Source organism: Fulmarus glacialis, unplaced genomic scaffold (assembly GCF_000690835.1).
Source record: "Fulmarus glacialis isolate BGI_N327 unplaced genomic scaffold, ASM69083v1 scaffold5610, whole genome shotgun sequence".
Lineage (NCBI taxonomy): Eukaryota > Metazoa > Chordata > Aves > Procellariiformes > Procellariidae > Fulmarus > Fulmarus glacialis.
This window is the reverse complement of record NW_009189527.1, coordinates 67,776-83,967: the sequence shown is the minus strand read 5'-3', so window position 1 is coordinate 83,967 and position 16,192 is coordinate 67,776. Positions and strand designations below refer to the sequence as shown.

Below are 16,192 nucleotides of genomic sequence, written 5' to 3'. Positions count from 1 at the left end.
AGTTGTCAAGGAGCCTGGCCCACTTCCAGGGCATGTCAAGACCTAAGGTAAGATGGGCAGGTTTTCAGACTGTTTTGCATGTGTTTAAATCCCTTTCCTGGAGACTCTGTGACTGGGGATATCTTTTATTAAACCACTGTAAAAAAAATTACCAGACAGCTGCCTTTTGGTCTCTGCCTTCACTCCATCTCTCCCAGAGCAAGGGGGTGCTGCCTGCCCCTCTGTCAGAGCCACCAGGCTGGGAGCAAGTCCTGGGGATGGCCCATGGCTCCCTCCCTGCCCCTCTCCCTTCCTTTGCCTCCTTTCTCTATTGAAAACTGTGTGTTCCCCTCCAGCAAAGCAGCAGAGCATAGAGCTGTTACTGGGTGCTGTTACGGTGGGAGGCTCGGGGGTCTCAAAGGAGGGAGTGGACGAGGTAAAGGATTGAGGACTGATGGTTGACTTCTCAGGAGGGTGCAAGCCTTGGGAAAGGGGCTTGTCATTGGGTCCTTCGCCTAAATCCCCCCTCCCTCACACAACCTGCAAACTGCTTCTTGCAGGGCCAGAACTAATATGCCTTATGCCTTCAGGAGGAAAGACTCCTTGCGATCCATACAGGATCTCAATACACCAACTTTTCTAAGGTGACATCTTCCTTTTAACGAGAACTCAGCTGGGTACAGACAACCACAAGGGACTTCAGCCATACCTGGCTCTCCTAAACATCTATCCAGAGAAATTAGTACAGTTCCATATCTGAGCAAGTCTGTCCTGCTGAGACCTGAGAAAGAGGTTTAAAAGGGGAAGGCAGGTCTTACTGGCGTAGCACAACCCTCTTCCACTATGCACTTCTGAACTACAGCTACGTCGAGTCCCACTGTGTTGGAGCAACAGCTCTGTGGCTGCACCCACCCTACCGATTCGCCCAAAGTTGCAGCGGTAGAAATCTCGAACCTAAATTATTAAGAGGAAACATTTCAGACGGGGAAAGGCCTGGCCCTTCCTTTTGCCTGATGACATTTTTCACCTGTAAAAATTGCACCTCCATGTTTGCACTTGCAAAACACTTCCCTTGCATCTCTCCCCACTCCCCTTTACCCCAGCAAATAGCTGGAGGTGGCATCAGTTTTATTTGAGCTTGCTTTTCCATCCCAGATGGAAAGGGTCTGTGCAAATCACAAGACTGACCTTCTGAAAATGAGGCCTTGAATTACTCCTCTCTTGTATTTAACTTCCGATTTACCATATGGTGGGAAGATAAGTTAGATAGGTTAATTAGGAAGCCCTGGAATTCTGTTCATCATTGTGCTATGCAATCATAGATGCATCTCGCCTTTAGGACCCTGAATATGCTGACATGTAGTCTTTTCTGCATGCCAGCCTCACGGCATCTCCATCACAATAAAGGAGCGGGAGGGGTAGATGGTTGGAGTAGCCAAGAAAATCAGGAAAAACAACCAGCTAAATTGAGTGCTTTCTAATCTAATGCATTTAAGTCATACTCAATAAAGCTTGCCAACAATCCCTGGCCTCTCTGCTGCAAAGATCACAGAGGCATCTGATTAGAATAACGTGTGTCTTCTAAAAATCCTCTTTTAAAAAGATTTTCATTCTGGATAAGCAACATGCAATGAATCGGAAACGTCCCTTTGCGAGCATGGGGTGAAGGGGGCATTCACCAAGCCCATCCAGCCCCGGGAGTCCTACTCCTCTCTGCCTGCCGCAAGGTGGAAAACGCATCAGCTATGGCAAGTTTTTTCTTCCCTGCCAAAAGTAAATAAATGGAACAGAAATAGCCCTGATCAGTCCTGCATTCAAGTAATTTCCTGAGACCAGTTTTGGGCTTGAAATCCAAACCCAGTTTTAGATACCAGCAAAAGTAGTCACACATCCAAGGGTCCCCAAGAACCTCATCCCTCAGAAAAGTATTGATTTCAACATATGTGTTATATGACTTACAGTAACTTGTCCCAGATAAGGCTCTTGGGGTTTAGGAGACGAGAGTGGGCAAGGATTTGAGGAGAGATTAGGAATATGGTGAGGAAATGGATAATAATGGATAATATTCTTCAGTTGTATCTACAGTCCCCATGACCTCAAACTTTCTTTGCAAAATTGGACAGGAATGAGGACACGACTTGTGATATCCGATACCTGGAGAACCACTGAGCTGTCTCGGATTTGCAAACACATTTAAATTGAGCAGTAAACCATTCTTAAAACCTGATGTCAGACTCTGCTTTTATTTGCTCTGGTAAAAAGGTGAATAAATGCTTCATGGGCAGAGGGGCAGAGCAAATCTGTGAAGTGGGCTGTCAAGAGGAGAGAAACACAAATATTTTTTTAAGACTAATTTAAGTTTTGCATCTGAATCTTGTGAAAACCAGACCACATGAAACCTTGATTATATGTTGTAAAAGAGTACAGATTGTGCAACACATGCTTTGTTTGTGACTGGTTTTTTGCCTGGAGAAGGACAACTCCATGGACTGTGTGAATCCATGCTCTATCTGTGTTTATTCCCAGGAGGAATCTGAACTTTCCACTTACAGAGTAGCTGGTGTCCACTGCATAAAAAAGTACTTTCTTGGGCAGTCTTGGTCAATCTAGTGCTCCAGCTCTGGAGATGTTCTCTAGCAGGGTCGCTTGCTGCTTCCCCCCCGCCATCTTAGCAGAGCACATCAGCCTGAATAATGTCACAAATGAGGTGTCCAACCTTCCTGAGGAGGGTTGCGTTTGTGTGTTGTATTTCACACGTGGTGTTAGAGCCAAGAAACCCCTCAGGGTCTCTCAGACCGTACCTGAGCAAAGCTTTGCTTGCAGCAATGACGTTCAACGCACCTCCCCCTATTACCATCTGGCTTCCCCAGACTGCTGATATCTTTGCAGCCTGGGAGTATTAGAGGACATGTGATGAAGAAGATGTTTCTGCCCTAAACATGCTTATAAGTGTGGTGGCAGAAGAACCAATTCACATGGGGGAGAAGGGGGGGGACGGGTGGATATTCAAGGAAGGATCCATACTGGCCTTCATAGCCTCACCCAGCAATGGGCAGGGCAGCAATGCTGAATACAGCAAAGCTCAGCGCCCCTTCCTACCATGTCCTCCTCAGAGGTCAGTCTTGCCCGGTCAGAGCTCTGGCTTTGGCCTGGTGGGGTGGCATAACCTCTCTTTTCTAATCTGACTGCACCTGTGACAGCTGGGGACATGGGAGGTGATCAAAGCTGCCTGGCCCTATTCCTTGCCCAACACCCACACCACTGGAAAATCCAATTGAAGAATAAAGCCTAAGATAGCTGAGAAAATGTACAGTCAAAACAGACTTGCTGCATACGGATGCATGGGAAGGGCCCATAATATCAGCTATATTCTTCAGTTGTATCTACAGTCCCCACGACCCCAAACTTTCTTTGCAAAATTGGACAGGAATGAGGAAACAACTTGTGATATCCGATACCTGGAGAACCACTGAGCTGTCTCGGATTTGCAAACACATTTAAATTGAGCAGTAAACCATTCCTGAAATTTGATGTCAGACTCTGCTTTTATTTGCTCTGGTAAAAAGGTGAATAAATGTAACATTAATGCACACTGGTTTTACTGGGAATTAGACTGTCGGCTCTAGCATGGCATATGGTATTTTGTCGCACCAACAATTAGCTATTTACAGGCATGCAATTTTACGCCTAAGGCTAGCTTCCACCAAGCAGTAAGGGTTTGCACATATGGTGCAAAATCCCTATAAACAAGGAGCTTAGGTGGCGTAGCAGAGCACTGGAAGGTTGCATTCAAGTCTGATAGTACCTTGAAGAATTCTAATTTCTCTTTGCTTGTTTCATCTTGGAGGCGTACAGCAATGCACTACCTCTAACCGTTCCCTACAGTGTGTCCCATAGAAAATAACTTTTCCATTCTCTTTATGGAATTAAATTAGCACTGTTACAATTCCTCCTTCAGGATGTTAAAGAATATATAAGGAACCTGTTTCTGATCTCTAGCTGACAGACACACACAGTTCTTTACTTCCAGTATAAGTGAAATCTGCTCCAATCCTCTACCTGCTTCTTTGTCGAGTGCTCTTTTGCAGTGCCCATGAAATCTCTGATTATTTAAAATAGTTAAAAATAGCTATGGGTTAAGAGCACTTGAACCTTTTCATACTCTTTGAAGAGTAATTTAGAAAACCTGACAGCGTTCATCTTTCTGTTGTGATCAGTATAATCTTTTACATCATTGGCAGTGGAGTACCAGTTAGACCAAGGGAAGATGATTATTCACAAGTAAGCTGTTGAAATAAAAAGATAGTAAGCAAAAGGTTTGGACATCGTTCAGTAACGACCTTCATCAGTGGAAGTGTTTTTGTATTTTAAGTGAATTAATGAGCTATAACTATTAGTGATCTCGGAGACGGTAATCAGAGAAAGCATTTTGCATAACGCAAACTGTACAACACAAATGGAAACACTGTCTGTCTCAAACAATCAGACAAGGTCCTTTTTGTTATACTTAAATGTTATCACCTTCCTTGCTTCTTAAAATATGCTTCGCACTTTATACTTTGACGTCCTCAAGCCGCCACCCAGTCACTATTTATGGTACAGTCACATCTGCCTTAGCAATGGAGGTTTTGAAAATGTTTTACCTGACTTTTAACAGATGGATGTTAATGGGATATTTATTTACAGAATAAAATTAAATCGGAGCTGAATCTTAATGCACAATTTACATAATCAGCTTTGTTCTGAGCTGGTGAGCTGTTTTTCCCAGCACTTTGGACCCTTCAGTCACAGCTGCATCAAAGAAACAGCTACTGAGAATGGAGATTAAACAATTTCCTAAAGCTAGAAGTCTTGATGAGAACCTATTATTCTATATTAGAATCCCATAATTTCTCCAGACACTGCCATAAGATCAAAGATGTATGTTAGAGCTTTGGCATAGGCCACGATCAAAAGGAAGATGTTCAATTTGCATTTAGAAAACATTTCTGTCAATTATATTTTTCTGAAAATCTGAAAGTTCTGCGATTTTACCTTTTGCACCCAAAACAACAAAAAAAACCTATTAACCCAGAGGCATAGAAAGGCTGAAAAGCTAAAATGTATATATTTACAATGAGTTTGGTGAGATTTGGTTGTGCTATTTGTGCGATCTAACTACGATCCTCTGTCCTGCTGATGCTCAGCTCAGCTGGAGTTTTGCCACGGGCTTCAAGGAGCACAGGACAGAACCCTCAGACGCAATGCTGAAAACCTGCTCGGTGGCTAAACCCCTAACTCTGAGGCTGGGTGAATGGCTGTGAACTACCAGGATCAGGCTGGGGAGAGGATGTCAGGTTTGGGAAACAAGCTTTTGCTTTTTGCCTGCAAGGAGAGCGGGACAAGTGACCTCTGCCAAGTCACTTACAGCTCCCACACCTCCCTTTCCTTCGGTATCCTTCAGGGTGTTGTCTGGGCAAATGCACTAAGGAATGTGACCATCGCTCAGGCTTGGGCTCTTCCCAACTAACCTTGGCCACTCCAGGCTCTCTCTAGCCAGCGGGGAAAGACCTGCACCCCTGGAGAGGGTCTCTCTGGCAAGCCTGCCTTCCTCCATCGGTTGCAGAAGCCTCTTCAGGTGGCCGTGGGTCTCAGTTACTGCTTTCATTTAAGTGCCTCCACCTCGGTGGGATGAATACCACTTTGGAAAACGTGGTAGTATTTTAAAGCTGTCTGCTTTAAAACCAGCCAACGGCCTCCGTAGGAAACAATTTCTTCATACACCTTATCTGAAGAGTTGCTTCCTCCCTTCTTTGCACCTCAGTGCATGAATATTGTGAGTGGTCTGCACTCAAATTTGAATGTCAAAGAAAGAAGATGACTAGTCCTGTTTCAGCACAAAGGTTGAGTGAACGACTTCCACCATATCCTGCATTATGGCTACTTCTATGCTGAACTGGGATCGACGCTGGGAAGACCAGACTGGGCTGCTGAAAACCCCAACAAACAGCCTCCACCACCATGGAGAGCATGGGTTTGGGCCAGTGCCACAGCTTCTGAAGCACATCCCCGACTTCATGAAATCACAAGCAAAACTCTGGGAAAACTGTCTTCAGCAGTTAACAGGAGCAAGCCAGGGCTCAAGGAAGCTCAAAACACTTTGAAAAAATTCCTAAATTGCAATTTAGGGATGGCAGGCTATGGTGGGGCTGCTAAGACAAGCGCAAAAGGCCAGGGTGAGTGTTTTGCACTGTAGACAGTACAAAACCAGCTGTATTAGACTGCCTAATAAGAAACGAGAACAGGAAAGTCAGCATTTGCACAGAGCCCAGCTACAGGCAATAATCCAATTTACAGAGAAGCAAGAGGCTGATGGTGACCTTGCAAAATAACCAGCTTTCCAAAAATAATACTGACAAATGAGTAGTGCAAAAATAAGGAGCTAATCAGCAACAATGAGAAGGAGAGAGACAGAAAGTTTGTCTCTCTGCAAAAGGTAAATTATGCACTTTAAGAATGACATCCATCCATTTCAAACCAGAATAGCTATCAGTTTCCAGGGACTTGCAAATCAGTGAGCAGGTTAGGAAAAAAAAATTAAGCTTACCCTATTTTTTCCCAAACCTGCCTAAATATTATGATAATTAACAAGTTGTTCCTGTAAATACCTGCTGCTGCATTTTTCCTTCATTCGTACTGCAAAAGCTGTGAGCCCAGCCCTCCTCACCAGCACCCACTCTGGATGGAGACCTTATGGGATACTGTGATGGTCCCCACTGAAGTGGTTAATGCCACTCGCTGTGGGCATGGAGCAAAGCAGAGAATGGGCAGTGCTTAGGACTGTCCCCATGCAGTCCTGTGGCACTCTGCAGGCAACTCGGTCAAATCTCACCGTCTGTGCCCTCAACATTGAGTAACAGATCGAGCAATACTCATGTAGACCGAGCGACACTTGTGATCATCTGCCTTTCTCCCATCACCCAGAAGTGATACTCCTCTGTTGACACCAACTCTGTCCGGTTTGTAACCAAGTAAGGGCAGGCTGGAGATTTGGTACCTTCTGGGATTATGAGAGTTTGCTTATCACACAGCCCTCTGCAAGGTTAAGTGCTGGGCAGTCATTATGGGCATTGTTATCTCAGCACATAACAGAACTGAGAAACCTTTAAGGCATGAGTCAATTCAATTTCTCTATGAGAGATGCCAAAAAACATGCACCAAGTATAGACTTTTTATGACCAGGAAGATCAAAGATCCAAAGCAGTGATCAAAGCGCAAAGGGCTCACAAAACCTAATTCCCTCCAGGAACATCGTTAGCATTCGGGAGAAGTAACGTGTTCCCCTGAGGATCCTACATGTGTTCCTGACAGTTAAGCTCTGCCCAAACTAACTCAATTTTATTCACAAAGTAATAATTTCCCCACACAATGGAGAGATCTGAGTCAGCTGCTTGATGAAGGCATCTCACAGAAAGCAAAGCCAGGGACTGGGACCGGCAGCACACGCTCCTGAGCTTGTGCCACTTCACCACCTGGTGAAGCACCTCCTCTGCTCAGGACTGCCAAGCTCCTCACTCACAGAGCAGGATAAGTCCCCCCTAACTCAGAGAGCTCCAAACTGAACGTCTAAATTGGAGCTAATTGCCCCCAAAGCAATTATAGAGGCAACAGGAGAAGCAGGTGACTCCAGCTGGTGACTCAGACCATCCTAAAACATTTGTCTAAGAGAGCCTAAATCACAGTCTGAAGGTGCCCACTTCTTCCTACAGGCTAAAAAGGAAGCCCAGGGTGACTAGCTGAGATCTGGATGTCCTGTCCTGGATGGACACCCGATGTTAGGTGAGATGACCCCTCCCAAGCGCCTGGTGGAAAGCTGTGTGTCTTTCCTGCCCATGTACAGGGACATGGCAGGAGTCAGTGCCCTGACCACTGGCAAAGGAGTGGTTTATTTCTTCTAACAGGACACAAATCACTTAGTTAAAATATGAACATATGACCAAAGCTTATCACTACTGGTACTCCCCTCCGGAGCTGGGCCTGGTGTTGTCCGAGTGAAATACAAGGTGAAAAATAATTCATCCTTTAGGTAATTTGGTGCCAAATCACTTAAAGACCTATAAACTAGAGTGACAACCTGCTTCTTAGGTCCTGTTGCAAGAGGTAAACCTCACCATAACCTTCCCTTTGCTTTACCATAATGCTCCTACAATTGCTCTGCAGAAGTCTCCTTGCGCCTGTCTTGTTAGATTACCTAAAGACTCCCGTATTCTGCCTGAAAGATTGTGACAAATTTCACTGTATCAGGGATGCCCAAGACAGAGGAGAATGCATTTCCAGATACTCTGGCCACACAATTGAGACTAGACCCAATTTTTAAACATGAGCATATCAACAGGTTCTCCATCTCCTGTGTCAGCGGATCACTTGAGATTGGCCTGTCCATTCATAGTGTGAGCAGATACGCATCCAAGTACCAGCTTAAACCATGGAACAGCCACCAAAATGCCGCTTTTGGCAACCTACTTGCTTGCTATGGTGTGGCTAAAAACCTGCCTTACCTGACCATTCAAGAAATTAAGAGGGTCCTCACTGCTCTGTGCAGGAGACGTGGCCCTGCTGCCTGCTCCATTCGCTCCTGGGAGGAGGGATCCTCCTTTATTCATCAGCACTTTGTAGCAGAGGGCTGGAAGCGAGCCCTTGGACTATGAGCTGGGACCCACGTTTCTCACTGTAGTCTTCTTGTCCGCCCTCCCAGGCTACAACTGCATGTGACAGTTCAGTGACTGTGCAGAAACAGGCAGTTCTCCCCACAAGTAGTGTCCCCCACAGCCTGAGCACCCACATGTCTGTGACACCTCTCTCCTTTCTCTCCCCCTCCATCACAGGCGAGGATATACCCCTGACCTCCCTTCATTTTCTCTGGGGCCATATCCCTGAAGCAGGGCCCAAATTTTTGAGCTGCCAGTCAATGGGACAGTTCTGCTGAAAGCAGCTTTATGGTGAACTGCAGGTGTCCCCTCAGTTGGTCTGTATGCAAGACAGTATGGTGGCTGCTAAGTTGTGCAAGATGCAAAAGCAAAGCTGAAGAAAGCATATAGCGAGGGGACTGCTGAGTTGATATCAGTTATCAACAGTTTAAAACAAAGGAAGGAAATCATCAGACATTAAAAGAAAAAAAATGTGCTGCAAGGGCAAGGTATAAAAATCCTAAGAGAAGCAGCAGCAGGACCAAGGTGCAGAGGAGGTCACCTGCCTGCAGTGGTTTGGCCGACAGGGACCCACTGTGTGATGGAGCGGAGCTGGTGAGGGTATCGAGGCTTAGCCTCTCAGCATGCTTACCCCAGCCCAGTCCTCAGCATGTGACAGTAAGTTACTGCAGTACATGCGGTCCTGCTTTCAAGACTCCAGGTCCAATGGAAGATTTCAGAAGGACAGCTCAGACTCACAAACTGCCCAGGGGCTTCTGCTGCACAGGGACAGGGCATTGCCCTTTCCCTTGCCCTGTGACACCACTAGAAATACCAGTGCTCCTCCAGGCTAGGCAGCTGTTAGCTCCATAACTACACATGATTGTTTGCAGACAAAAATACATTTAATTCCTGGCTGCAAAGAAGAGGTGGTCCAAAAACACCACCAAAGTCTACAGGAATTTTCTTTTAGCAGTGAGCTATAAATAAGACACTAAGCAGTCTTTCCTATACACGCTGCATCCTAAAAGTGCCATTTATCAGCAAATAATAATCTCACTTGAAATCAGTAGGATTATTCAAGTGTACCAAAACAAGGCAATTTGAGAAGAATTAAGCCTAATTAAGGTACAAAACAATGAAGGTAATTTACAAATAACCAAGGTGAAGGGGACGTGCTGCTCTGGTGGGAGATGTTTGCTTTATGGTTCTGTTATACTCTGAGGCAAGAGATGGATTCTCTTCTGAGGAAGAGCTTTAAACAAGGGAAGGAGACAACAATTTAAGCGGGAGCGTAGGACTGAGAAAAGGAAACAGCAAGAATGTATATAAATGGCACATATAGTGTGTTTTCTTGTGTCCCATTGTCTTTCATGGGCCTGTCTCGTCTGGGAGGCTACATTTTCCGTGATCCACTGCTTACCCTGTATGAGAGAGGGAAGGCTGGTTCATGGCAGAAGACACAGTTGAGCTATTAACTTGGCCAGCCATAAGAAAGTGAGGGGCCACCAGAGATCCAAATTCAGCTCACAGTTGGGATCCTCATTTTCAGGAAGTGCCCATCCCTCTGAAAATATGGCCAACATAAGGTACCTCAAATTAAGTGTGAAAAGCATGAATTAGCTTTTGAAAATCTAGGCCTTATTATCAGAAACTTTGAAAAAAAATACATGTAAATAATGTAAGAAAGTTTCAGAATAACACAATGTTCCTCAGGCGTCTTCAGGCTTTATTGGGATTTTATTAGGTTCCCTGAAACAAGGAGAGAAGCTTTCCAGGAAATTGAACTAGCAGGTCTTAGGACCTGCTTCATATCTCTCCAAGCTGATGCTCAGTTCCCGGATTCTGTCCTGCTTCTTCATACATTGGGGAAGTGATGGCAATGAGCTCCTTTTCCAACATTTCCATTTGAACCGTAATGTCCGACACAGTGTTTTTCACAGCATTCAGATGTAGCTTCAGTTTATTGTAATCTTCCTGGAGGACTCTGTTCACATCGTAGAGAATGTGACAGCCCTGTTTCTCCCCAAGGAGATGGTTCACTTTCAGGAAGACGTGGAGGAGTTTGTATAAGTCCTGGAGAGCCTTAAGGATTTCATACTCGCCCTGTGTGCTTGGGGCAGACTTGATCTCATTCTGGGCTGGAGTCTCATTTTTAGCTAAGGGCTGGGCCAGGGTTACCTTCTTCCACAGCTGTGATGGCATCAGTGTCCTTCTGAAGATCTGAGCTGGCATCTTTGTTCCCTTCATGGACTGTGATGGCTCTTTGGTCTTTCCAGATGATGGGGACTGTTTTATTCTCCTGCAGTAAATCCCCTAAGACTCTCTTCTTTTCCTGGACCGCCTGGAGAGCTTTGTTGCCTGGGCTGACCTGAAAGCCTATGTTCCTCTCCTGGAAGAATGGGAATGGCTTATTTTCCTTCTGGAGGCTTTGCTGAATGGCATCAGTGTAAATAACTTGGACAGCTTTGTTCTGTGACTGGAGACACTGTAGAGATTTGTTTTCTTCCCAGAGCATCCTGTTCTCAATCCGGAGGACGTGGTTTTCCTCCCAGAGTGCTCTGTTCTCCTCCCAGATGCTCCACTCATTCTGTGCCTTCTTGTTAAAGAGTTTCCACTGGGAAGCAAAGGGTGGTTGGCAGTAGGTCTCATTCACCCATTTACCATCAGGAAGGACAAACATCTCATCCCTCAGTCTCATCCGTGGGGAGATATATTCTATCTCAGGCTCTGTACACTGCATGCTCTGGTTCGTCAGATCAAAAACAGACATGGCCTTTCTTTAGTAAATTGAGGAGGACTGTGGGAAAAGACTTCTTCCGGAACTTCTGCAAGAGACCACTGTCCACTGGCACGGAGTAGGTGACACAGCAGGGCTGGAGAAGCTTGATCGGGACTGAAAGAACAGGGAACACAAATGCACAGAATTACTGCCAAAATTCAAGGTCAGAATTAAAGTCCATTGGACAACAGGAACAAGGAAGTAAGTCGGTTCCCACAGTCAACTGTGTTGCCCCTTTGACTCTGGAAGGTAAGGAATACAGCAGAAACATAGTTTATAGGAGCTGAGAACATTGGCATTGGTAGACAAAGCAGCTCTATGGCAGCACCACAAGCTTTGGTATAAAAACCTGGACTCGCCTTTTATGTCTCTACCTCATTTTTACAGACTTGTAAGGGGGTAAGGTGCAAGAGGATCTTGCACTTCAGAATAGCCTATTCCCAACTGAGTGACAGGCAAGTGAATTAAAAATTTTTATGGGGCTGAAATCAACTTTTCAAAAGAAAACCGTTTTAAAGGATCACAGTGAAAAACTGGCCTCAAGAGCAGCTTTTGCTTGTTGATGCTCATTAGCTTTTGTTAACAGGATGCCACAAAAATGTGGTGGCAGTTGTGCTTTTTGATCTTAAAATCCATAGAACTGTGAAGAGGAAGAGCACTGAATAATACAATATGCACAAATAATTAAAACTCCAAACCACAGCCCTGGGACATCAGGACCAGGAGAGCTCTGTTGCTCTTTGCATGTTTTTCTGACAAGTTCCCATCACCATGGTCCAAAAACTGTCACAACCCACAGGTAATTCTCCATCTTTCCTTCTCATTTCTCCCCAGTCACTCTTTTCTTTACATCCTTTGATAGCTCCATTATTTTTCTTGCTTTCTAGCCTTGCAATAGTGATTGCTCGTTTCTTTCCAGAGTCTGTCTGCCTCTTTTTCACACCACCAGAAAACCCATCTCTTTAAAATCCATACTGCTGGGCTGTACCTCAAATGCTTCTTATTTCAGTCACTGTAATCTCAGACTTATCTGCTCAACACTCTTCCCTCCTTCCCGCTACTCGAAGTGTTGTGGCTTAAATCACCTTCTAGTCATAAGTAAACCTGGACAAATGAAGGATTTCAGTCTTTTTGCATGAAAAAAACCTACCAAAAATGTGGCTTGTGCCAAAGGAAATCTTATTTACGCAGTGTTTAGCAAAATTAAATTTGCATGATTTGCAAGATGAAGTAATTTGAACTGAGGTTGAACTATTTTTTATAACCAGATTGTCGGAATTCTTAGGGTTTCTGTGCAGTGTTTCAAACAGCACAGATGTGCCTTTTTCTAGGTTTTTTTTTAAAAAAGAGGTTGGCTGTCAAATTTCACCCAGGTCTACCCCTTTCCCTCCCTGCTGTCTCCCAGCTGCCCTCCTGTCCCTTGTGAAACCCAGGTCTGCCTTTCCGTCGGTGAGGAGAGTTTTACCTTCATGAATTTTGCCCCCATCTCTCTGCCCCGAGCATTAGGCACGGGGTGACAACCACACACAAGATCCTCACACCCTGCAGCTCTGCCCTCACATTGTGCACCCCCTGTCCTATTTTCACCCTCTCCTTTCCAAAACCTGCTGCTGTCCCCTTTCCCTGCCATCTCTACCACGCAGCACTGTATCTCCGGGCTCCTCCAGGTTACTTCTAAGCCAACATCCATAGATCCTTCCTTCACCCCCTTCCCAAGCTTGTCCAAAAGCTCAGAGAATTATTGGTTGCACTTAAAATCCAAAATCCCCTAATGCAGGAGAGGGCAACTGCAATATAGGTCTATCTGGAGTAACACTTGATTTTATTGCAATGGGGTCTCCGTCTGACTTTCAGGGTTGCCTTCCACATCACCAGCTGGTTTATCTCACATCAGACTTGTGTTTTCATAATATCGTTCTTCTGCTAAAAGGGATTTCCCATAAAACTCCCAGTTTTGGAGGTCTTTGTTTCCACTTCTGCATGTTCAGAGCCATATATCGCTCCCTCCCTTGCACCCTCTCCCCCACAGTCTTTCCAACCCATCCCGTTCCCTTGGGGTGCCAAGTCCCGTTGTTTCCACCAACAGCCCCAAGATGGGGAGGTAAATCAGCCACAGGGGGAACGGACCCCTAAATATCCAGAGGAGAAGCAGAAAACATCCAGCATCATAAGCCCAGACCCACCTGTCACTGCGTATCATGGGCAAGCAGCTAGAGTTGTTAAAGTCACTTATATTTAAAGTATTTAGGTGGCATGTCTTCAGGATAAGCAGAAATGTATAATATATACGGCACTGAAGGACATTATCTTGGGGACAATTAAACTTGACAGCGGCTCTGTCAGCTCTTTTGCACTGCAGGGGAGACATCAACCCAGGCTTCAGAGAGATGCTTCAAGTTCTCCCACCTCCTGTATCATTTTCCCCCTACCTCTGAACTAAATAATCCCGGGAAATGCTGGGCAGCTGGGGTGGGCGGGCAGGGTGGCCGGCTGGGGGAAAGACACACGAAATCGAGCCAGGCTGGGTAATTCGGCAGTGCTAAATTACGCCCTGGCTTGTGCTCACCTGCTCGCTGGGGTCGGTGGTCTTCCCTCTTCCTGCACCCCTGCCGAGCAGCCCAGTCTGAGGTCTTGCTGCTGCCGGGGTGTCCAGGGGCGTCGGGGGTGCGCAGCGGGGGCAATTGTGATGCAAGCGCGGGGGGGGGGACCTCACCCCAGAGCCAGCTCCCCCCCCCGCCGGGGGCTGGGACCTCCTGCGCACCCTCCTTGCACAACCCACTTCTGCGCTCTTTCCCCGCTGGCCTCCAAGGATTGCCTTTGATTTTTCCCAGCATTGCATTTTTGGGTTATTTCTCATGGAAATGATCTTTCTGGTAGCTCAGCTCTCATGCCCTTTCTTGATCCCAGACTTCCTGATCTGCCTTTGATGTTCATAACTGAGAGCAGTTTGGGTGGATTCTTTCTCCATCCCACCCTCTTAAAATAAATTTTGTTTTTATTCCGAATCTTCAAATTATGTTTCTTGCTGAACTGATATTGATACATTCAAAAATCACTTCCTTGTATGTGCTGTGAGACCTGAAGTTATTTTCCAAGGACAGCATGGGTTTGGAGTTTTTCTTTGACTATAAGTTTAAGAGCAGACTATCACTGAACCCTATTAAGAAGAAAAGAGAATATGCAGGGCATTCATGCATTGCAAGTTTAGATATTATTTGTAGCAGCTATTCCCACTTCCATGTCTTTACATTTCTAATGATCTCATTCTCTTTCTTATTTGCTACACCTTTCAGATGTGGAAACTTCTTTTTCTAATCGGGGTTCTTGAATAATAAATACAGCAGTTAATTTCCAGTGAAAATTACCAACTTGACATCAGCCTCAAGGTGACTGTTACTGCTTTAGGAAGTTGGAGGTACAGTTCAGCTTTGGTGTTACACAAAGATGATAAACTCAGGTATAAAATTCTTCTTTCTCCCTTGCTTATATTTAATCTTAGGCAACAAAAAACATCAGAGGTTACCATGGCAACTCCCCAGGGAGCATTCTCCTTTATTTGAGCTCCAGGATCCTGCACAGGAAAGCAGGAAAATGTCCTCAAAAGAGAAAGGAAAAGATTTTATCATGGGGTGCTTGTGCTTGGCCTGCCATCAGATGGGAATTTAAGGGTGATACCCAGGTGTGCAGCCAGTTTTCAGGAGAGGTGACTGAAATGGCCAATCTGAACTTCTGAAGAACTGAGGCTGTGGACCACTGAAACAGACCTTTGATGAACATTTTAAAGTCTAAGAGCCGACTGTTAATAGACCGAGTTAATAGAGACAAGTGCAGCATAGGACTGATCAGCAGACAAAGCCTGCTTAATCCAGAGCTGTTGTGAACTAAGTTAGCAGTGTACCTTCGCCTTCTCTTATGCAATATTTTCCTTAAAGCTGGATAAAATTCTTCTGGCAAGTCATTTATTTGCTGAAAATTATGACTTCAAATACCAATCTATTTGGATCAAATTTAGTGAATATCATCAGATGTGTGTACGCGTACATCAGAATTGGAAATGCTGCAACAGCTCACTGCAGAATTTTTTATAGCAGCCACACTGATTTCTGAGCTGGACTCTCAAAAGGACTGAGATGTCACTCACAAGATTACAAAGGCAGAAATAATGCTGAGTGTGTTCCCCTCCCTGCCAAGAGACAAGTAACCCCTGCTCTGTAAGAAGGGTTTGAACTAACTTCCCAGCTGAGTGCTTTGTCCACAGCTTCAGACTACTCAATTTCTCCAGGTGAAGCTGTTTCACGGTACAAAGAATTAAATATTAATTGGAACCAAAGCCGTATTCCCCATCCTACCTGCACACCTCACACCATGCTGTTCAGCTGACCTTGCTGTCCTCCTTCTCGGAGATTATCTGGTTCTGGAAAGGATCCAGTGGGAGAGAGTGTATAATCCCACACACACTCATATAATGTTCTCCAGTTTGAAAACTCAGCTCCATGCTGGGCTGCAAGAGGTCACCATCCAGTGATGGGTTGGAAGTGGGGGGAGAGCGAGGTCTGAACTGCTGCCATGAAGATCTTGCAGGAAGGACCCTGGAGACCCCATCCCAGCCTCCTTCCCGTTGGGAATGATGGCATGGTACCTACAGTAAAATTCAGCCCTTTTCTTCCTTGGCTTTTTGGTTTAGAAGACCTGTTAAAGTGTCTGCAATCAAAATAATCTGGGGGTTTTTTTAGTAAAAGCATAATGCTTCTTTGACTTTAGAGCA

At 45.3% G+C, this 16,192-nt stretch overlaps 1 protein-coding gene across 1 annotated transcript; it reads right to left on the bottom strand.

Moving 5' to 3' along the window:
- Window positions 1–10,454: 10,454 nt before the first annotated feature.
- SPERT (spermatid associated) lies at window positions 10,455–11,418 on the bottom strand. Its single transcript, XM_009582391.1, is given in 2 exon segments — window positions 10,455–10,815; window positions 10,817–11,418. Coding segments are annotated over 2 exon segments (963 nt in total).
- Between the last annotated feature and the right edge of the window lie 4,774 nt (window positions 11,419–16,192).